This window comes from Pipistrellus hanaki (assembly GCF_964339955.1).
Source record: "Pipistrellus hanaki genome assembly, chromosome: 14".
Taxonomy (NCBI): domain Eukaryota; kingdom Metazoa; phylum Chordata; class Mammalia; order Chiroptera; family Vespertilionidae; genus Pipistrellus; species Pipistrellus hanaki.
Genome location: NC_140516.1, coordinates 34,501,468 through 34,523,890, shown reverse-complemented (window position 1 = coordinate 34,523,890; position 22,423 = coordinate 34,501,468). Strand labels below are relative to the sequence as shown.

The window sequence follows — 22,423 nt, the reverse complement described above, 5'->3', positions numbered from 1 at the left end:
GGCTTCACGGCCTCAGGAGAGAGCCAGGCGGCGGGGCAAGGCTGGTGTGTGAACCTGTCCGTGTGCCCAGCTTGTGAGAATCCTGGTTGTTGCCCTTTTTTTTCTTCTTTTTTAAAAAATATTTTATTGATTTTTCAATAGAGAGGAAGAGAGAGGGATAGAGCGTTAAAAACATCGATGAGCCGAGACCGGTTTGGCTCAGTGGATAGAGCGTCGGCCTGCGGACTGAAAGGTCCCGGGTTTGATTCCGGTCAAGGGCATGGACCTTGGTTGCGGCCACATCCCCGGTAGGGGGTATGCAAGAGGCAGCTGATCCATGATTCTCTCTCATCGATGTTTCTGACTCTCTATCCCTCTCTCTTCCTCTCTGTGAAAAATCAATAAAATATTTTAAAAAACAAAAACAAAAACAAAAAAACAAAAAAAAAAACATCGATGAGAGAGAATCATCCATTAGCTGCCTCCTGCACACCCCCTACTGGGGATGTGCCTGCAACCAAGGTACATGCCCTTGACCGGAATCGAACCCGGAATCTTCCAGTCCGCAGGCTGATGCTCTATCCACGGAGCCAAACCGGCTTTGGCTGGTTGTTGCCCATTTCTAGCAGGTACATTGGAGCTGAAGTTTGGCGTTGCGCCAGGGCCTTTGGAGGGCATTGGGACACCTGTCTCCCTTCGCCCGGCCTGCACTGTCCACGGAGGAGGGTGAGTAGCATGCCCCTCGCCTTGACTTCTCCTCTGACCTCTGCCGGCAGGAGGTCCTGCACATAGGAAGCGCCCACAACCGGAGCGCCATGCCCTTCACCGCCTCGCCCGCCTCCGGCTCCGCCCCCCGGGTCATCACGAACCAGTACAACAACCCCTCCGGCCTCTACTCCTCCGAGAACATCTCCAGCTTCAACAGCGCCTTGGAGGCCAAGACGGCGGCCAGCGGGCCGGAGACGAACGGCAGAGGGTGAGTGGGCGCCTGAGCTCTCTGCCGGCCGGGCCTGGGCTGGCAGGCAGGGGAGGCAGGGGGAGCCGCTGGGGCCAGGAGGAGAAGGTCTACGTCAGGATGGTTCTTCCTGCCTTCACTCTCCTCCTCTCTGTAAAGGAGGAGATGCCACCTGCCTCGTAGGGTTGTTATAAAATGCCCGGCATTGTGTCTGGTTCGGAGGAATCGATTACTCGCTGAGATCTGTGTTGCGGCCTTGATGTCTCTGGCCACGCTCCCCCCCTGGCAACGCCGCTGCTTCCTGCGAAATCGTTCAGATTTACCGTAGATCCCAGATCTGCCGTGTTCCCCGTCCAGTCCGAGCAAAGGAAAAGGGCCCGTGTTGGTTTGCCTTTTCCCTGAGTGGCTAGTCGACACGCTAGAAAGGAGAGACGTCTGTGAGGCTGTAAACGTGTGAGCACACAAAGGTTTGCCTGGGGCAGGGGTGGGCGGCAGGGGTGCAGCCTGGGGCGGTCATAGGAAGCGTCTTGCTCAGGCCTGGGGAGGTGTGTCTCCTCCTGTCGCTGACCATTGGGCCACAGCCGCCTCTCTGTCTGTTCAGCAGAGCGGGCCCAGGGTCTGCTCCATCCCAGACTCTTTGAGGATGAATCCAAACACTGGGGACACCACAGATGGTGGCAAAGAGCTGGGTTTGAGGATGGAGAGTGAGAGATGGGACCGGTTTGCTGGGGGTGAGAGGGCGGTGGGCCACGTCGCCAGTTGCCATGTCAAATGCCCAGAGGTGGCAGAGGCGGTGCGGGCACGAGGGCAGAGCGCCCGAGGCAGCTGGCCCGGGCACGCCCCATCCCGAGGGGAACCGCTCCTTGGCTCCAGCCAGTCCCCACGTGCTGGCCTCGGAGCCTCACTTTTGATGATGAATCGCATTGAAACCCAAGTCTGAATGCCTCTTTATTATCTGAAACTTCCTGACCGTTAATATCGGTGACAGTCACGTTTGTTGGGAAATGCGTGTGGCCCGAACTTGTCTGATCTCTGACGGTGGAGCGGAATCAGCATTCTGTGTCAGCTCTGAACCCATTTTGTTGTTCAGTATCTCCCATTTCACTTTTTGAAAAAAATATGTATATATTTTATTGATTTTTTTACAGAGAGGAAGGAAGAGGGATACAGAGTTAGAAACATCAATGAGAGAGAAACATCGATCAGCTGCCTCCTGCACGTCCCTTACTGGGGATGTGCCCGCAACCAAGGTACATGCGCTTGACCGGAATCGAACTTGGGACCTTTCAATCCGCAGGCCAACGCTCTATCCATGAGCCAAACTGATCAGGGCCCCGTTTCATCTTTAATAAGAATCTTCCCAGCTCTGAGAGTGATTAAATTGCCAGTCCAGCCAAGGCCGGTTTGGCCCAGTGGATAGAGCGTCAATCTGCGGTCTCAAAGGTCCCAGGTTCGATTCCAGTCAAGGGCTTGTACCTTGGTTGCGGGCACATCCCCGGTAGGTGTTGTGCAGGAGGCAGCTGGTTGATGTTTCTCTCCCATCGATGTTTCTAGCTCTCTATCCCTCTCCCTTCCTCTCTGTAAAAATCAATAAAATATATATATTTTTTAAAAATTGCCAGTCCAGTGCCTCAGATGTCGGGGAGGAGAGGTTAAGGCACAAGAGGTTCCAAGCGACTTCAGTGTTTGGAGAGGGCTGTTGTGGGGCCTCTGATGGCTCCGTGGCCATGTCGTCCGCGTGGTTCCCCTTCTCGGAAGAAGACCCAGATGCTATTGGGCAGCCACTGAGTGAGGCACTGCCGTTTCCTTCCCGGTGTCTCAGTGTCCAGCAGGGGGGGGACTTTGCTGGGTGACGGTGGCCTTACAAGCTGCCCCTGCAGTCATTGCAGTAGCCAAGGCAGAATGGCCACGGATGCTTCTTCCCCGGGTTCTGATTCCTGCTGTGCCTGCTGGCTTGAGATGATGATGTCCTTCGGGGTGTCTGGGGGAGCTTTGGGGGTGACGGAGAGCATGCTGGGCTGCCCCGGCTTGCCACGCGCACACACTGCAGGCGGCTTTCTCTCCGGCAGCGCGGGGGGAGCGGAGTGGTGGGAACTCCCTGGCCGCGGTGCCTGTGCTTGGCGGCCTCGGTGCTGGGGGAGGCTGAGAACGTGACCTTCTGTCACTGTCCCCGCGCGGAATGTTCCCTGCTCCGGAGTCCGTAACCCAGGAAATGACACATCCTCATTGAAAAAGAGCTGCTGTGCTCGGGGAGGACTGTGTGCCCGGAGGTGTTTTTAGTGCAGCTCCGGCCGTTATTCCTTGGTTAATGTCTCCTTTCTTCCCCTCCCGTGCTCCCCGCCGGCTCCCTCCCTCCCTCCATCTGAAACAATTACGTCTGAGACTGTCTGGACCCTGTGCAAGCCTTTCCTCCAGCCCCTGTTCCCCCCCCCCCCCCCCCCGTCCCCGTCCCCCCGCCTCCCCCCCCCCCCCCCCCCGGGTCCAAGACTTGCTGGCTGCCGTGGCCTCGGAGTCTTTATCCAAAGTCTCCTTTCAGATTTCCTCAGCAGAGGGCCAGGTCTGCTCCATCCCGGACTCTGAGGATGAATCCAGGAGCCCACGGCCAGAAAGCACCAGACAGGCTGTTGCTAGAGCCGCCCCTGTGGGCCCCCAGCAAAGGAAGGCGCCCTCCGCTTTCTCCCTCTGAGAAGCCCCCCTCTCCCCCCTTAGTCTGCGTTAGTCTGTGAAATCCTGAGGCTCCAGAATTGCTCGCTTCATGCTTGGCCTCTGAGGTCATCCCTGACCCCTTGGGGCTGACTCGGCGTGTCTTTGTCCAGCGCCTTCAGAGCGGCCTGGTGTGTGTGTGTGGGGGGGGGGGGGGGCTGTCTTGTAGGACTTCCCAGGGCCACGTCCCCGTCAGACAAGAACACAGGCGCCGTTGTCATTTCCCAGTTTATTAACTGGGAAGGCGGGCGCGGGGCAGGGGGGCCGTCAGTCCTCCCGGCTCACGGGCAGCTGTGTGGGCGGGCCGCTGGAGCCGTGCAGTTGGACAGTCACCTAGTTGAACAGCCTCCTGTGTCCCTGCGGGCGCAGGACACACTGCTCTGTGCAGCGCTCCGCTCTCACCTGCCGTCTGGCCTCCATGCACTGAGTTGAGGGGCTCTCGGGTCCCTTTTTGATGATTCGGGGCCTAGATTTCATTATCTATGTGTGTCTCAGGAATCTCTGTCCCGAGAAATCATTTGGTCTGGCCCTGCCAAGGCATGAGGGGTGAGCATAGTACATGTTGGACCAAATATAAAAGGCTAGTTTTTTTAAAGTAGGTAATTTTGTATGGCTTGAGAATTACGTAATAAATACTCAAGTGGCTTCTGGCAGAAAAAAGGTTCCCCGCCCCCAATCTGTGAGACGGTGCTCGATACTCTCCTAAAGGTACAGGCTGTGTAGATAGCGGGGCCTGGGCTCCGGTTCTAGCTCTGCCTCTGACTAGCGGGGTTACCGCAGGCAAACCAGAAAGCTTTCCTGAAACTTGGTCCTCTCCCCACGAAGTGGGGGTAACACGCACTGCCCCCAGCTGCTGAGAGAACGAAATGAGATGCGTGCAGGTGCTCCCGATGGAGCCTGGCCCCCGGCAGGTGCTCGGTGAGTACTGATCTCAGGGCCGGTGAGGAGCTCCATGCCCTTCCCACCAGAGCACGGGCTTCCCCAGAGGAGCAGACGCTTGTCGACGGGCGTCATGGAGATGTCCCCTTCTGCTGTGGCTTACAAGAAGCTTCTTTCTTTCTTTCTTTCTTTCTTTCTTTCTTTCTTTCTTTCTTTCTTTCGTCTTTCTGTCTTTTTTAAAAAAAATATTTTTTATTGATTTTTTACAGAGAGGAAGGAAGAGGGATAGAGAGCTAGAAACATCAATGAGAGAGAGACATCAACCAGCTGCCTCTTGCACACCCCCTACTGGGGATGTGCCTGCAACCAAGGTACATGCCCTCGACGGGAATCGAACCTGGGACCTTTCAGTCTGCAGGCCGATGCTCTACCCACTGAGCCAAACCGGTTTCGGCACGAGAAGCTTCTTTCTTTCCCAGCATCGCAGCTTATGTTCAGCCAAACCCTGCGGCCGGTCACCGTCCTGTGACCGTCCTGTGTCCCGGTGGCCCCTTCGTGAAGTCATCGGTTGGGTTCCCATCACCAACACAACAGTCTCAAGATACTAGATTCAAATTGTGTTTTCAGGCAGCCCTGCCAGGTACCCACCGGGCGGGTTTCCGAGCAGGTGCAGGGGAATAATGACATGCATTGTTCTGTTTGGGAGGGATTGGTGAGGCCTGACTCACTGGGAGCCGGACCAGGAGGGAGCTCTGTCAGGAGATGGCTGGTTGCTTCTCCAGCCACACTGCCCGCAGCCACAGAGACTGGCGGAGTCTGGGTGCTCCTCCCCCTTCTCCCGGCCCGTAATTACTCCTCTGGTTTCTGATTACAGGCCCAGCATCCAGGCCTTTGAAGACTAAAACTGAGAGAGCATTCTGGCCAGGCTCCCCTTCTAAACATGAATTGCGTTTTTTGTGATCATTGGGTACCAGGGCATCTCCAACGTGAGGATTTATCCGCGTCAGTGTACCTTCTTTACCCGAACCTGCATGGAAACCAGGCTCTACCTCCAGTGAGCACTCTGGGGGGCAGTTAGTATCATCTGCACGTCATTTAGGGAAAGGATTCTTAAAATTAACGAGTTAAACTTTTTATTTTGACGTAATTCACTTGGCAGTTACAGGAGATAACAGCGAGGACCCCTGTCCCTTTACCCAGTTCCCCTCCATGGTAACGTCTTGAAAACCAGAGCACAACAAAACTACACTGCAGACATGAATGTAGTCAAGACAGAACATGCCCGTCCCCTCAGGGATTCCTCCGGCTGCTCTTCAAGCCGCACCTACTTCCCTCCTATCCCTGCACCCTCCCTACCCCCCACCCCCACCACTCATCTGCTCTCCATTTCTGTCCTTTTGTTAGCTCAAGAGTGTTATACTGATGGAATCCTATAGTTTGTAACTTTCAGGGGTTGGCTTTTTTTTTTTTTTATTCAGCATGATTCACTGGAGGTTTATTTCATTTCTTGAGATTTAAAAAAAATTACATATATATATATATATATGATTTTAGAGAGAAAGGGAAAGGGAGAGAGAGAGATACATCAGTGATGAGAGAGAATCACTGATTGGCTGCCTCCTGTACACCCCCTGATGGAGCCCACCACCCACCCAGGCATGTGCCCTGGACTGGAATCGAATCTGGCCGATGCTTTATCCACTAGGCCAAGTCAGCTAGGGCTCTTGAGATTTTTGACATGTATCATTAGTTCTTTTTTTTTTCTTTTTCCTGTTCTAAGAATTTACCTTTTTTTATTGTTTAGTTTAAAACACATAGTGTAACATATATCATCTAAACCATTTAAAAAACATGTTTTTATTGGAGAGAGGGGGAAGGAAGAGGGAGGTCAACGTTGATCAGCTGCCTCCTGCATGCCCCCTAGAGGGGACTGAGCCTGAAACCACAGGCACATGCCCTGACCGGGAATTGAACTGTGGGCCTCTTTCCTGGTTCATGGGTCAGTGCTCAACCACTGAGCAACCCCGGCTGGGCAGGACGGACATTTCATTGGGCGTTTTAATAACAGTAACTTTCCCTTCCCACGAACCTGGATGCCTTTCCACTGACTTGTGTCTCTGCAGTGCCGATCCAGCTCCCAGAGCCAGGCTGTTCTCTGTCCCCCCTGACACTCCGACCTTCCCCCCAGCTGCTCCTGTGGCTGGAGCAGGCCTGTGTGTGTCACGTAAGGCTGTAGCGAGGCCTCTGAAATCTTCCTCTGGGAGCCAGCTCAGGGGAGTTTCTTCTTACATCCTAAATACCACTGGCATCCTCCAACGCCTGGCTGTGCCCGCCGCCTCCACAGGCTGGGCGCGGCCTGTCCGTGAGGCCGCTGGGGAGACGGGCCTGAAAGAGGAGGAGAAAAGACCAAACATGTAGGTAACCAAATGCACCAAACATGACTCGGCACCAAATGTGACTCGGGAAGAAGTGAGGGCGAGGGAACACCGCAGTAATGTGCAGTTACTCCGAAGTTTCTTAAACTCTTGTGTGTGGCTCCTACGATTGGGAAGATGGGGTTTTGAAGTGGTGACTCTTGGCATCCCACCCTTAAAAGTTTTCTTTCCTCCTGGTGACTCAGCTATGCATATGATATTTTTTGAAACCTTATCACTATAGAATTCTTCCCTTCAATGCTGTTACTATATATAAAAGTGACGGGGCTTTTTTTCCCCTTCTTCTGCATTTCTAATGTGGATTTTTGTCCTAGAATTATTTTTTTAAGAAATGTGGAGTCATTTGTGAATATCTCCCAGTCTGATGTCTAAGAGTTAGGCTTTGTGTCTTAGGATGCTCTTTCTGAACTAGCTGTACATCCGCGCTTCCGATAAGGCAGTCTATATTGGAAGTGCTTTATAAACTGTCAAGCGGTAGAAAGATATTACCGCTATTTGAGGAAAGCTGTACGTTGTTTTCCCCATTTTTAATCCTGGGAATGCTTTGCAGGGCTGTTTGCTGGGAGAACATGCGATGACCTTGTGGTTTGGGTTCTGTCGTTTTTAGCGTTCCCTCGGCGGCTTCTGGAATATCCCAGACATAACAACATACACCCAAGGAGGGATAAAAATTCCCCCTAAGCACATTCCATGGCCTGATCTGGATTTTAAAATAGTTCCAAGTGTAAGAGGAAGAAAGATTCACCAACAATAATAGAATGCACTTATTGTAGGGCAAGCTCAGCCCTCGGGACCCAGAGAAAGAGTGAGGCCTAGGACGGGGCCCTCGGCACTGAGGAGGTGGGCCGGAGGAAACGTGGCTCCTGGTTAATTAACACTCATTCTTCAGGGGGGCCCTTGGCCAGCCTGGAGGCTCCCACAGCTCCCTGCGGGTGGGAGGGACAGACAAAGGCGGGTACCATGGCAGCCAGCAGGAGGGACCCGCTGAGGAGGCTTTCTTGAATTTTGACCTTGCCTGGCGTCAGCAAAGCACATGTCGTTGCTTGAGGGCTTCGTTCTCTATCGTGAGAGCCTGACTGTAGTCAAAGCGGAAACCGGGGGTTCCATTGGTGCAGGTGACGCTGCTTCATGAGGCTGCTTCCAGCCAGACAGGAGCTTAGCTGGTGCCCCAGGAGGCGCACGGATAAGGGAGGGAGGGGGTAGAGAGGGAGGTCACCTGGGGCGAATGGCCCAGGAAAAATACACCTCCGTTTCCTTTTTATTTTATTTTTAAAATATATTTTATTGACTTTCTACAGAGAGGAAGGGAGAGAGATAGACAGCTAGAAACATCGATGAGAGAGAAACATCGACCAGCTGCCTCCTGCACACCTTCTACCGGGGATGTGCCCACAACCAAGGTACATGCCCTTGACCGGAATCGAACCCGGGACCTTTCACTCCGCAGGCTGACGCTCTATCCACTGAGCCAAACCGGTTTTGGCTCCGTTTCCTTTTTAAAATGGGATGTGAACTAACTGCTCCATGGGTAGGAAACGAGTGATAGAACATCATCGCGGTAATTCATTTGCACCCGTAACCGTGGCCTCAGCCCTCAGGACGAGGTGGTTAGATGCGCGGAGGAACTGCTGGAGCCGCTGCCCGCGCCTGCCGCATCCCTACCCGGAGGCAGCCTGCGGGCCGGGTGGCGTGTGGTGTGGTCGTTACTCACACCCGGCACCTGCATGCATCCTCGGCGCGCGGGGAGATTGCACCACCTGCTGGTGTCTGCTCTTGGCGCTCCAGGCACACTGTCCCTCTCCCCTGGGCGTGGGCAGCTTCTGAGAGAGCATTCTGAGAAAGCCTTCTGAGAAAGCTTCAGAGGTAGGAGGTGATCTAGGCCCGGAGGCTGGGCTGCCCCTTCCCCCGGCCCCGCCCCAGGAGGTCCCCTTGTCCTAGAGCCGTGGTGGTCGGCAAACTGCGGCTCGTGAGCCACAGGCGGCTCTTTGGCCCCTTGAGTGTGGCTCTTCCACAAAATGCCACGGCCTGGGCGGGTCTGTTTTGGAGAAGTGGCGCTGGAAGAAGTTTAAGTTGAAGACATTTGGCTCTCCAAGGAAAGTGCCTTCCCGGAGAACGGGCCCGCCTGTCTCATCCCGTCCGTCCGGGGAGCCCAGGAAGCCGGGCGGCGTGGGCGGCAGGGCTGGCCGCTCAGGTCTGGGCCTGCGCCGAGGCCAGGCCCCTCCGTGCGGCAGGACAGGACTTGGCAGTTGACAAAGCACTTGGGTTTTCCATCCTCGAGGCCAGCCCTGTGGGCCGGGCGGGGCGGGGCCGGTGTGCCCTCCTGGGCGGTGGGCGAGGACACCAGAGCCCTTGCAGGAGAAGGACGCGGGTTCGGAGAGGCAGCGAGCGGGCTGCTGTCCTCAGGAGCCCGGGCGCTGCGATCCGCTGTGGGAGGGAGCACGTGGCCCGGGCCCAGGGGACCCCGCTGGGGTTTCGGTGGTCAGGTCGTGGCTGACATTTCCCCGTTTCTAAATTTTCTTTTGGCATAATGCTGTTTATGTAATTTAGGGAGAAGCAAAACATTCCCATTCCGTAGGATTAGGCCAACCTGTAATTGAGCGGCTAAAACTCTTTTGAAAAATAGCTGCTGGCGGCATTGCAGCAGCAGCCAGCTCTGGCTCCGGGCCCCTCGCAGTGTGGGCAGGAGGCCTTCTTCGTCAGGATGGGGTGCCCCCCTTCTTCCGTCAGGATGGGGTGCCCCCACCCCTTGGTTCGGGGGTGTCCTCCCTTGGAAGGGGGTGCCTGGTGAGTTGTTGTTGTTGTGTGTGTGTGTGTGTGTTTTTTTAACTTCTGACATGTCTTAATGAATTTCCAAACATTCCTTACAGCTCAGAGCACTCTCCGTCTCCAAGCGGACTCGTCATCGACAAGGAATCCGAAGTTTACAAGATGCTTCAGGAGAAGCAGGAGTTAAATGAGCCCCCGAAGCAGTCCACGTCCTTCCTGGTGCTGCAGGAGATCCTGGAAGGTAAGCGGCTCTGCGGGCGGCCGGAGGCTCCTGCTCGAGGCCCGGGTGAGGCCGGTCACCAGGCGCTGTGCACACAGAGGGGACTGCAGGGTGCCCCGCCCCACCCTGGAAAGAGCACTGTGTGCTTTGCAAAGCGTGACTCTTAAGATCCTAGAAGCTGAGAAAGGGGAAAGAGGGAGAGAGAGAGAGAGAGTGAATGAATATGAAGGAGCTCCCGCCACACCTGGCCAGCTGTGTCCTGCCACAGGAGGGTTAGGAGTCAGCGTTAGGGGTCTGTGTGCTGCATCGGAACCCCTGATGAGGGCTACCGTCATTCAAGAAGGCTCCGGTTGGCAGAGCAGCACCTCACGGTAGACAAAACTTGCCCCTGGGACCCGCCCTTGAGCTGCTGGTAGACCTCTGAGCCCTCGTTTCCGCGCGGCGGGAACAGCACGTGGTCAGGTGCAGGTCACTGAGGCCCCCCCCCCCGGGCTGCAGCAGGATTCGGTGATCACTCCAAAGGCTTGAAACGGGGTGTCTCATTGTGAAGTGCACGGTTCAGAGGCATTGGGTACATTCACACCGTGCTGCAGGCACCCCAGGCATCCCAGAACACGTCATCCTGCAGAGCTGAAACTCTGTGCCCACATCACACTCACTCCCCGGTGCCTGGCAGCCACCATTGTGCCGTCTGGTTCCGTGGCTGTCTCGGGTGTTTCACATGAATGGAGTCAGACCACACTGGTCGTTCTGTGACTGGCTTATTTCACTCAGCACAGTGGTTCTCAACCTTCCTAACGCCGCGACCCTTTCATACAGTTCCTCATGTGGTGGTGACCCCCAACCATAAAATTATTTCTATTGCTACTTCATATCTGTAATTTTGCTACTGTTATGAATCGTAATGTACATATCTGTGTGTTTTCCGATGGTCTTAGGCCAGTGGTCAACAAACTCATTAGTCAACAGAGCCGCAAACTGCGGCTTGCAAGCTGCATGTGGCTCTCGAGCCGCAGTTTGCCGATTATTGTTTTAGGTGACCCTGCTAGGTGACCTGTCACAACCCACAGGTTGAGAAGCGCTGCTGTAGAGCCTAAGATATTTACATTATATCTGTGTAAAGCACAGATATTTACATTACGATTCATAACAGTAGCAAAATTACAGTTATGGAGTAGCAACGAAAACAATTTTATGGTTGGGGGTCACCACAACATGAGGAACTGTATTAAAGGGTCGCAGCATTAGGAAGGTTGAGGACCACTTACTTAGCATAATGTCCTTAAGGTTCACTCATGTTGTAGCTTGTGTTAGAAGCACCTTTCTTTTTTCTTTATTCTTCTTCTTTTTTTAAAAAAATATATTTTATTGATTTTTTTACAGAGAGGAAGGGAGAGAGATAGAAAGCTAGAAACGTTGATGAGAGAGAAACATCGGCCAGCTGCCCGGGGATGTGCCCGAAACTAATGTACGTGCCCTTGACCGGAATCGAACCTGGGACCTTTCAGTCCGCAGACCGACGCTCTACTGCTGAGCCAAACCAGTTTCAGCTATTATTATTCTTTTTAAAAAGTATATTTTTATTGATTTCAGAAAGGAGGGGAGAGGGAGAAAGGGATAGAAACAGCATGCCCCCTACTGGGGATGAGCCCACACCCGGGCCGGTGCCCTGACCGGGAATGGACCTCCTGGTTCATAGGTTGAGGCTCAACCTCTGAGCTAAGCTGGCTGGGCCAGAAGGTCCTTTCTTTTTAAGGCTGAACAGTAGGATATGTGCATGTCCCCTTTTGTTTATCCACTTACTGGTCTGTTAAAGGAGGCTTTTAACAAGAGAGAATTTGTAAGGAGACGCCATGGGTTGAGACAACACAGCGAAATCACAGAGGTTCTGAGATGGGAAACCTGGACCTGCTCATTAAGTATCGAGGCTCATCATGGCGGATGCCCGGGGTTCCAGGAGAACCCTCAAGTGGTCTGGAGTCAGATCGTGGAGATCGCCAGGTGCCATGTTAGGGGCCAGGAATTAGACTCTATCAGACCCCATGGAACCACGGTCAGCAGTGAGATGGATAAAAAAGGAAGCTGGGCGTTATTCAACTCATTTTCGTTTGTTTCTCCAGAAAGCTTTGAAAGTCAAGGCTCCCTGAAAGAATGAAGTTTTGGGAATGTTGGTAGTTGCCCAGAGTGCTAAGAGAGCTGGTATTTTTTTAAAAAAAAAATATTATTTTTTAAGAGAGGAAGAGGGAGAGATAGAGAGCCAGAAACACCGATGAGAATCATCAATCAACTGCCTCCTGCACACCCCCCACCAGGGATGTGCCCGCAACCAGTGCACACGCCCCTGACCAGAATTGAACCTGGGACCCTCCAGTCCACAGGCCGATGCTCTATCCAATGAGCCAAACTAGTTTCAGTGTGAGCTGGTATTTTTACTGTAGGTCCGTTGAGAGGGCAGTACAATGATCTTGAGTCTGCAGCGTTGGCTGAATAAGAGAGAGATTAAAAATTGCATCAGCAGGTGGCGCTGCAGAGCTGAACAGGCTGCAGCCGGGATGGATTTATCCAACTGCCCCAGCGGGTGCCCAAAGTTGAATGTACTTCTTACTGCCTAGTAGGAGGCTCTGGTGCCCCCCGGGGGCTTCCTTCTCTCCTCTAGCTTCTTGAGTTAAAGCATGTTGGACTGAGGTAGAGACCATCATGCATTTGTCACAACATTTCACCTTTCATTCCCAGGTACTTACTGAGCCTCTGTTATTTGCCAAGCCTCATGCTAGGCTCCGTGGGATATTGAAAAATACATAAAACCTGCCAAAACCGGTTTGGCTCAGCGGTAGAGCGTCGATCTTCGGACTGAAACGTCCCAGGTTCGATTCCGGTCAAGGGCATGTACATTGGTTGCGGGCACGATGTTTCTCTCTCATTGACGTTTCTAGTTCTCTATCTCTCTCTCTTTCTCTCTGTAAAAAATCAATAAAATATATATTTTTTAAAAAAAAGAAAAAGAAAAATACATAAAACCCAGTCCTAGTGACCTATTAATTTGCAAACTGGACAGAGACATGTTGATAGCCAGTGAGCATAACAATACAACTAGGCCAGCCGAAACCGGTTTGGCTCAGTGGAGAGAGTGCCGGCCTGCGGACTGAAGGGTCCCAGGTTCAATTCCGGTCAAGGGCGTGTGCCTTGGTTGCGGGCGCATCCCCAGTGGGGGGGTGTGCAGGAGGCAGCTGATGGGTGTTTCTCTCTCATCGACGTTTCTAACTCTCTATTCCTCTCCCTTCCTCTCTGTAAAAAAAATCAATGAAATATATTAAAAACAAGCAAACAAACAAAACAAAACAAAAACAATACAACTAGGCCACAGCAGCGTAGAAAATAGGTGATGTGGAAACAGCCGGCCAGATATGTGGCAGTGACAGTCAAGTGGGGAGCGTGCCGTTAAGAGCTGCCGCGGAGCTCTGAGGACGCGGTGAACGGGGCGGTGGCCGTCCAGCACCGGCAGCGGCGGCTGTGGTGCCTGCACGGAGCTGAGCTCAGGAAGCTGCTCGCTGTGCTCGGGAGCAGGCGCTTCTCCTCCGGCTGCTGTGTCGAGCGCGGCTGGAGTGTTCGTTGTGGCGAACTGGATTTTTTCACCCTTTATTTTATTTATTTTATTTATTTATTTTTAATATATTTTATTGATTTTTTACAGAGAGGAAGAGAGAGAGAGAGAGAGTGCTAGAAACGTCGATGAGAGAGAATCATCGACCAGCTGCCTCTTGCACACCCCCTACCGGAACCAACGTACATGCCCCTGACCGGAATCGAACTTGGGACCTTTCAGTCCGCAGACCGACGCTCTACCACTGAGCCAAACCGGTTTCAGCTTTTTCACCCTTTAAATACAGTCTTTGGATGATCAGATAATGTGTTTTGTTGAGGGTTTGTTTTGTTTTTTTTTAATTCTAAGGCATTTTATTTTTTTAAGTTTTTTTTTTATTTTATTGATTTTTTTACAGAGAGGAACAGAGAGTTAGAAACATCGATGAGAGAGAAACACCCATCAGCTGCCTCCTGCACACCCCCCACTGGGGTTGTGCCCCCAACCAAGGTACATGCCGTTGACCGGAATCGAACCCGGGACCTTTCAGTCCGCAGGCCGACGCTCTATCCTCTGAGCCAAACCAGTTTTAGCTTTCTAAGGCATTTTCAAGTACCCATATCACTGTTTGCATGTATTTAATCAGAATGTAACATGTGTTGTGAGGACTGACTATGTGCCAGGTACTGTGGGAGGGCTTTTGTGCATGTTAAAGCCTTTCTGTGACCCTGTGAAGGAAAACAACAACAAAAGGAATCTGTTTCATAGAAAAGGAAACTGGGAAGCTGAGAAATAAGTGCCCGCCCCACCCAGGATCGCAGTCCGGTCTGCTTGTCTCCATTGCCCATGACCGTGCTGGGACGCACGGATACATGGCTCTGAAAGAACGGAGGGGTGCTTATGCGATCCTGCCCTTCCCGGCCGACCCACCTGTGTTCCTCCTCGTAGGGGACCCCAACAAGCCCTCAGGATTCAGAAGCGTGAAAGCGCCGGTCACCAAAGTGGCTGCCTCGATCGGCAACGCCCAGAAGCTGCCCATGTGTGACAAGTGCGGCACCGGCATCGTGTGAGTATCTGCCCTCCCCGGGAGGGCAGGGGGCCCGCACGCTGACGAGCCGGGACAGCGTGGACAGTGCTGACGGGAAGAAGAGAGATCCTCCCTGGGTGCGGAGCGGAGGGGCAGGGAGGTTCTGTGCCCCGGGGCCAGGGGCCCACGGTCTTCCTGGGCCAGAGACCCCTTAGGGCACATGTGTCAAACACAAGGCCCGCGGGCCAAATCCAGCCCGCCAGGCCTTGCAATGTGGCCCGCACCGCGCTGTCATCACTGCACTCCGCTGTCAGTTTATGACATTGTCAGTTTATGACTGTTCAGTAAACCATTTGGCCCGGGATTTAGGCTGGATTTTAGATTTTGGCCCCTTCTCTGATTGAGTTCGACACCCCTACCTTAGGGTGTGAACCGATAAAACCAGAGAAGCCCTCGCTGGTGCGGCTCCGTGGATCGCGCGTCGGCCTGCGGACTGAAGGGTCCCGGGTTCGATTCCGGCCACGGGCACATGTCCGAGTTGCAGGCTTGATTCCCAGGAAGGGGCGTGCAGGAAGCAGCAGCTGATCCATGATCCTCTCTCGTCATTGATGTTTCTATCTCCCTCTCCCTTTCTCTCTAAAATCAATAAAAAAAAAAAAACATACTTAAAAGCAAAACAAAACCAAAAAACAGAACTGGTGCCATGCTGTTGACATGGGGGAGACTTCTGGGAGGTGTCAGGAGTAACGTCTCTGGACCCCGGGAATGGGGAGGCCTGACGGGCCTTTTGGGGGCGCCCCCGGCCCCGGGGCCGCCTCTCTGTGCCCGTCACTCACGGGGCCGCTTCCTCCCGCCCCCCCTCCCGCAGCGGCGTGTTCGTGAAGCTGCGGGACCGCCACCGCCACCCCGAGTGCTACGTCTGCACCGACTGCGGCACGAACCTGAAGCAGAAGGGCCACTTCTTCGTGGAGGACCAGATCTACTGTGAAAAGCATGCCCGGGAGCGGGTCACCCCCCCGGAGGGCTACGATGTGGTCACCGTGTTCCCCGCCAAGTGAGCGGGCAGACCGCCCCGAACGCCGCCTGCCCGCCCGCCCGCCCGCCCGCCCGCCCGCCCGCCCGCCCGCCCGCCGGCCCCGCCGTGCCCGCCCCGCACCCGCCCTTCCTCTCGGAGGCCCGTCCCTGTCCCCGCGCGCTGCGTGTCCCTGCCTGTGCCGCGGACGCTGCCTTTCTCGTACGGGGAAGAGCCTTTGGTGCAGGGCCCCCTGCCAGCATCCTCTCTACACCTCCGTCCGCCTCCGCGGCACACGGACGGCGGCCTGATCGGAAGCAAGCCGGACGGACTGTGTCTGCCCCTGGCTTTGTTTTTACTCAATAAACGTATGGACTCCGAGGCCGTCGTAGGGTGTTCTTTATCGCGAGATCAGGCCGTGACGGGGAGCACGCTTCCTCCGTTTCTCGGTTTCGTTGACATCGGTAGTCTTGGAAGATTAAGCCCCAGCCTCCCTCCTGTAGACGGGCTGCTCTGATGCCCACCAGGCCCAGGATGCCGCTCTGCGGTGCCCCGTAGCCAGAGCGTGCCTCTCTGGCACTAACCACTCGTCTCCTGAAAGGCGTGACGCCCTCACAGAGCTGACCCCCGGTCTCTCTCAGCTTTGGTCTTCAGCGCTGGGCAGGGAGGTAGTCCTCACATGTTTGGTGAATTGCCCACGAAGGGATGCTCCATCGCTGTTCAGTAGAAATGGGATGCAAGCCATAGATGTAATTTAAAACTTTCTAGCAGTCACATTGGGGGGGAAAGCAGGTAAGTTAATTTTGGTAATATGGTTTTTGGTGCTGTGTATCTAAAGTATTATCGTTTCAGCATGTGCCTCTCACTGCTGTCCTGGACAACATCGCCTTAACCTTAAGCAAAGACTCCTTGGATTTCTGCTCCCGCTCCAGGTACCGCGTCCTTCTTGTTCTCACGCGTCCACCACGCCTCTCCCAGCTGCCTCCCCCTCCGGCCTCCGGCGCTGCCCTCTTCTGCGAGGACTAAGGTTTGGAAGGCTCCCGCTGACTCCTGCTGATTTCTCCGGCCAAACCCAAGGACCTCCTCTCGGTCCCTCTGCATCGCACACACTCAGAGGCATTTCCGTGGCTGCCCACCCAGGGCCGTGCTTTGCCTGGTGCTGAGCTTCCTCGGGCACTTCCTGCTGCTCCTGGCTGCTGGGTCTCTAGCTGTCTCCCTGCCGAAGCCAGGGACGCCTTTCCCCAGGTGACGCCTTCCTCTGACCACGGGTAAAGCAGCGTGACCGAAGTTTCAGGAAATCACAGCAACGGGCCTTGTAAAGGATCTTCTCCACTTTTATTCTCTGTTGCCCCTGAGGCTGAGCGTTATTTAAGTTTGACCTGCAGGATGCTGCTCTTCACTGCTGGGCTTTTCCCCAGACGTCTGAGCTGTGCTGAGTTCCCCCACGGTGACGGGGCTCAGGAGCGTGGGAACAGTGGGGTGACGGCCTAAAGGGGGAGAGGAAAGTATTGGAGGGGGAGGGCATCCGGTCACTGCTTTCTAATGTCACTGGAAGTGTTTAGGACTGGCCTTCATGAATAACCACATTGGAGAGAAAGCGTATTTTTTAGACCCATTTTTAAAAAATATATTTTATTGATTTTCCACAGAGAGGAAGGGAGAGGAATAGAGAGCTAGAAACATCGATGAGAGAGAAACATCGACCAGCTGCCTCCTGCACACCCCCTACTGGGGATGTGCCCGAAACCAATGTACATGCCCTTGACCAGTATCGAACCCGGGACCCTTCAGTCCGCAGACTGATGCTCTCTCCACTGAGCCAAACCGGTTTCGGCTAGACTCAATTTTTAAAGGCTATTTGCAAAAATTACATTCTCTTCCCTTGTGGACACATAGGTCTGATGCTGAGTCTGAACATCTAATTTGGGAGGATAAATGAGTCCTGATAATCTTTAGGAACAATGATTAGGATCTATTCCCTATTTTCCCCATTGCCCTTGGCCTTCCTTCACCCCACCTGCACCCAGAATCACCGCAGGGAGGAGATACATGGCTCAAACCAAACCAAGCTCCTTCCTCCCACTACAGGCTGTGCTCCCTGTGTTACACACCGCCTGACCCTCTCCCCAGGCCTGGACAGGAGCCTCTGATTGCACGTAAGGGAGGTCACCCTTAGCCTCCAGGATTTCCCGCAAAAGCAGGAATGAAGTGGACTACAGCACCTTGTAAACCTCCTATTCTTTGCCTAGCCCATTGTTGGCAAGCTGTGGCTCGAGATCCACATGTGGCTCTCTGACCCTTGAGTGTGGCTCTTCCACAAAATACCACAGCCTGGGCGAGTCTATTTTGAAGCAGTGGCGTTAGAAGAAGTTTTAAGTTGAAAATATTTGGCTCTCAAAAGAAATCTCACTCGTTGTACTGTTGATATTTGGCTCTGTTGACTAATGAATTTGCGACCCCTGACCTAGGCCACGGCTGCTGGGAGCTGAGAAGGCTTTAAGCTATAAGGAATGTGTGAGCCCGAGCCACTGTGGCTCAGTGGGTAGACCGTCGGCCCTTGGACTGAAGGGTCGTGGGTTCGATTCTGGTCAAGGGCTTGATCCCTGGCCCCGGTCAGTGTGCATGTGGAGGTAACCCAGTAATGTGTCTCACATGGATGTTTCTCTGTCTCTGTCTTTCCTTCTTCCTTCTGCTCTCTCCAAAAAATCAATGGAAAAATATCCTCGGGTGAGGATTAACAACAAAACGCAAAACAAAAACACTCTGGCTTTGGAGTCAGACTGAACCCACTTGCTTGCTGTATTCCTCAGGCCGAATTCCTCTGAGTCTCAGATTCCTACCTGCAAAAGGAGACGAGAATACTTACCTCGCAGGATTACAGAAGGACTTTGCCAAGCCCTCTGGAAGCGTGCTGCTTACATTTTATTACATGTTCACATGCATAGGACTCCACGGCGGACTCTGGGAGATGCAGATTCGGACTCAGCATCAGGCCTATGTGAGGCTGAGGCTCTGCGTTTCCACCAAAAGCTCCCAAGTGAAGCTGGGCTGTGGTCTGTGCATCACATGCTGGAGGCACGTTTTCTAGAATACCAACGTGGCCACACCTCGAGGGCAATTAGGCTACAATCTTGCAATTCAGCTGACCAGGAGGGACTACATACCACAATCTATTTTTTAATTCAAGTATAATTATGTACAATAAAATTCAGAAGCCTTTCTTTTTTTTTAGTTTTGATTATTGTGTCTACCTCAATCAAGATATAGTATGTTTTCGTCCTGGCCAGTGTGGCTCGTTTGGTTGGGTATTGTCTGTCCTCTTGTACCAAAAGGTTGTTGGTTCCATTCTTGGTCCGGTTGGGGGGCTTGATCCCCTGGAGGGGGCGTGCAGGAGGCAGTCGGTCGATATTTCCCTCTCACACCGATGTTTCTCTCCCTTCCTCTCTCTAAAAATCAATTTTTAAATCTTTTTAAAAAGATACAGAACATTTCCATCATCCCAAGTACCCTTTGCTTATGTCCCTTCCCAGCCAATATCCTCCCACCCCTGGCCGCACTCCAGGGTACGCCTCCCACAGTAAACCAGGGTCTCCCTGCTGGCCCTTCCCCTCCGGCCTTCACCCGGGTTGCAGCCATGGGAGGCGCTGTTGTACTGGAGGCACTGGAGGAACTGGGAAGCTCTGTGGTGGGCCTTGCAGGTTGCCTTCCAAACATCACTTCTTCAGACTCGAGTATCACACCCCCCCAGCCCCAACCAGCCTTGTAAAAGTTTAAACAACGTCGTGAAGGTTTTTAATGCGATTTCACAGCCAGTTACAGGGCACTGTTTTCTTACAGAATAACAGTGGGTTAGCTGAGAGCATTTTATGTGGAAATTATTGAGAAGACAGCACTTCGTTCCTTTGGAGCATCAAACAGGCGAATACACAAGATGCACTTGCCCCTGGTAAGGCTGTGTTTGTATGAGCAGACATGCACTAGCTTGTGTCTCCCTGGGCCCGGGCCTGTGATGATTTTGTGCCATCAGACCGATTATAGCACCTTTTAATGGGTTTAGTTGTCTTGGTACCTGTTAGAGCAAATCTTAAGTGTGGTTTCTCTCTCTCTCCTCGCTTAAATATATTTTATTGATTTTTTACAGAGAGGAAGGAGGAGGGATACAGAGCCAGAAACAGCAATGAGAGAAACATCCATCGGCCGCCCTCCCATGGCTGCACACTCTCCCGCCCGGCGTGCGCACCGCAGTGGAGACCAGTGATGGGGTCAGGCTGGGGACTCGCAGGAGCTCCGCCGGAGGGGCCAGCGCCATGTGGGTGCCCAGCAGCGGGGCTGAGCTGGGTGGGGGTGGGGTCTTAGGCGGGCGTCTTGCATTCGCACAGCAGCAGAGGCCTGAGCTGGCTTCTGGCGTGGTTTTCAGATTCCCGGTGGGGCGGGCGCAGAAAATGGGGAGAGCCTCCGGCGGCTGGCGTCAGTGGATGCGAGTGGTGTAATCTGCAGGGGGTTCAAGGTAGCTGTGCTGGCTGTGTTGGTTTAGTCGGTGGTGAAATCTACCTGGTTTGTCTGCCAAGCAGGTTGCTGTGAACTGCAGTCACCTCCGCGGTGGGGCTGCTGTCCGCAGCCCCTGCTTTACTACCCTGTTCCCTCCCGGCCATCCGGGCGTCTCAGCCTGGCTGGGCTGGGTGGGCTGACCCTGAAGCAGGACCTGAAAGGGTGGAGAAGCCAGCGGGTCTTTCTGTGCTGCTGAGGGGAACTCTGTCTCGCTGGGGGTGCCCGCTTGTGCTGAACACGGCTGGCCTGGGGGATAGGAAGGTTTTTAACAGGCACTTCTAGGTCCTCTACCTGCCCACATGCCTGCAAAGTAGATCCTACACTCAAATATTCCCCCCCCCCCCTTTTTTTTTGTTAAGGATTTTGATGGTCACCAAGAAAAGAGACTGTGTGTCTTGGATTAACAGGCCAGTTTCCTTTTGAGCTCTAATTGAGGGTTTCAGGTAAAAACAACAACAATAATAATAATAAATGCTGCTCCCTAACCTCCAATGTTCCTATCGTCTGGGGTAAGATGGGTTATCACAAACTCTCACAATCCTGAAGCTAGCTCATGTTTATGTAGAGGAGAGTTAAATTTTAAAAGTGTTTTGTACACTGGATGTTAAGTTTAAAATTTCTCTAGATTTAGGTGATTAGGACAAATCTTATTTTTAAGGAAACAGACCCTTCAACTAGCAGCTGTAATTGTGTGTTATTGTTTTTTGTTGTTTTTTGTTTTTAATATATTTTATTGATTTTTTTACAGAGAGGAAGAGAGAGGGATAGAGAGTTAGAAACATCGATGAGAGAGAATCATCGATCAGCTAGCTGCCTCTTGCACACCCCTTTCTGGGGATGTGCCCGCAACCAAGGTACATGCCCTTGACCAGAATCAAACCTGGGACCTTTCAGTCCGCAGGCCGATGCTCTATCCACTGAGACTAACTAGTTTTGGCTGTTTTTTTAAATCTGCTCTCCACGACCAGAAATGTCCTAGGCAGTGTACATCTGCTGTGGGATTGGGCAGCTAATGACTGAATTTCTTTGAAATCAAGTTCTTTGAATCTTTGAACCCTGGCTAACTGAAATTCTAAAGATTACAAAGAAATAATCTCTCACTTTTATTTATCCATGGTGAAATCATTGACTCAGTAATGGTTTAATTTTAAATCAAATATTTAATGCCAAAGTGAGACTGCAAGATACTTAATTACTCAGCAAATGTTTATGAAATACAATTTTAAAGTAATTTTCAATGCAGAGTTCATAAGTTATAAAACCAGAGCTGGTGCTTTTACCTTGCCTTAGATGTGGAAATTTGGGTGAATTTCTTCAGTTCTAATTATAATTTCCTCATCTGTAAAATGAATAAAATTACCTGTCTTGTGGGTTGATTATGAATTCAAATAATGAGATACTCACAAAAGTGCTTCATAAAATTCACAGAATTCTATAAATAAAAAGTTATTTTTTAATTAAAGCAATTTATTTTCTTCTAAAATACTTTAAGATTCTAGGTACTTACTTAAAAATCTAATAGTGGTTTTACAGAAGACTGTTACTACTTTTTAACATATTTTTATTGATTTCAGGGAGATAGAAACACCAATGATAAGAGGGGATCATTGGTTGGCTGTGTCCTGCATGCCCCCTGTTGGGGATCGAGCTTGAACCCCTGGCGTGTTCTCTGACCAGGAATCGAACCATGACCTTCTGGTTCATTGGTCAATGCTCAACCACTGAGCACACCAACCAGGCCAGAAGACTGTTTATAAAGTAGGTCTCTTATGTGGTGTAAAGCACAATTTTAATTTTATGATCCAAATGTATTATGTTCTTGTCTGTGAAATCTAGGTATGGTTGTCTTCCCAGATTGAGGTGTTTTTGAGGTAGGTAGTTCCCCACCCTCCCACCGTAGCTTGAATAGCAGGTAACTGCTTGTTAGACTTGCTCCTCTGCGGCTACAGAAGCTGTGGAGGGATGTTCTCTCTCTCAGGACCTCCCTGCTGGCTCCCTTGAGACTGACCCTTCCCGCCGAAAGGACTGAGCACTCATCTCCACTGTGCAGGAGACTCCAACAGTGGAGTCCTGTGTTGGGTCCACATTCCATGGCTCCTGAGGTGGGACTTCTCTCCCCACAGGCTGCTGTTGTATTGGTACTCATTTTTTCTTTTTTTAAAAAAATATTTTTGCTGGCCGAAACCGGTTTGGCTCAGTGGTCGAGCGTCGGTCTGTGGACTGAAAGGTCCCAGGTTCGATTCCGGTCAAGGGCATGTACCTTGGTTGCGGGCACATCCTCAGTAGGGGGTGTGCAAGAGGCAGCCAATCGATGATTCT

General features: G+C 52.5%; 1 protein-coding gene across 1 annotated transcript in view; it reads left to right on the top strand.

The window, feature by feature from the left end:
* The window catches only part of PDLIM1 (PDZ and LIM domain 1), a 37,009-nt gene extending 21,072 nt beyond the window's left edge, over positions 1-15,937 (top strand). Inside the window, exons 4-7 of the mRNA XM_084903537.1 lie at positions 756-955; positions 9,819-9,958; positions 14,466-14,583; positions 15,413-15,937. Of these exons, the coding sequence (XP_084759663.1) occupies positions 756-955; positions 9,819-9,958; positions 14,466-14,583; positions 15,413-15,602 (648 nt within the window). The 3' untranslated portion in view covers positions 15,603-15,937. The remainder of the gene's footprint in view (positions 1-755; positions 956-9,818; positions 9,959-14,465; positions 14,584-15,412) is intronic.
* Positions 15,938-22,423: the final 6,486 nt, after the last annotated feature.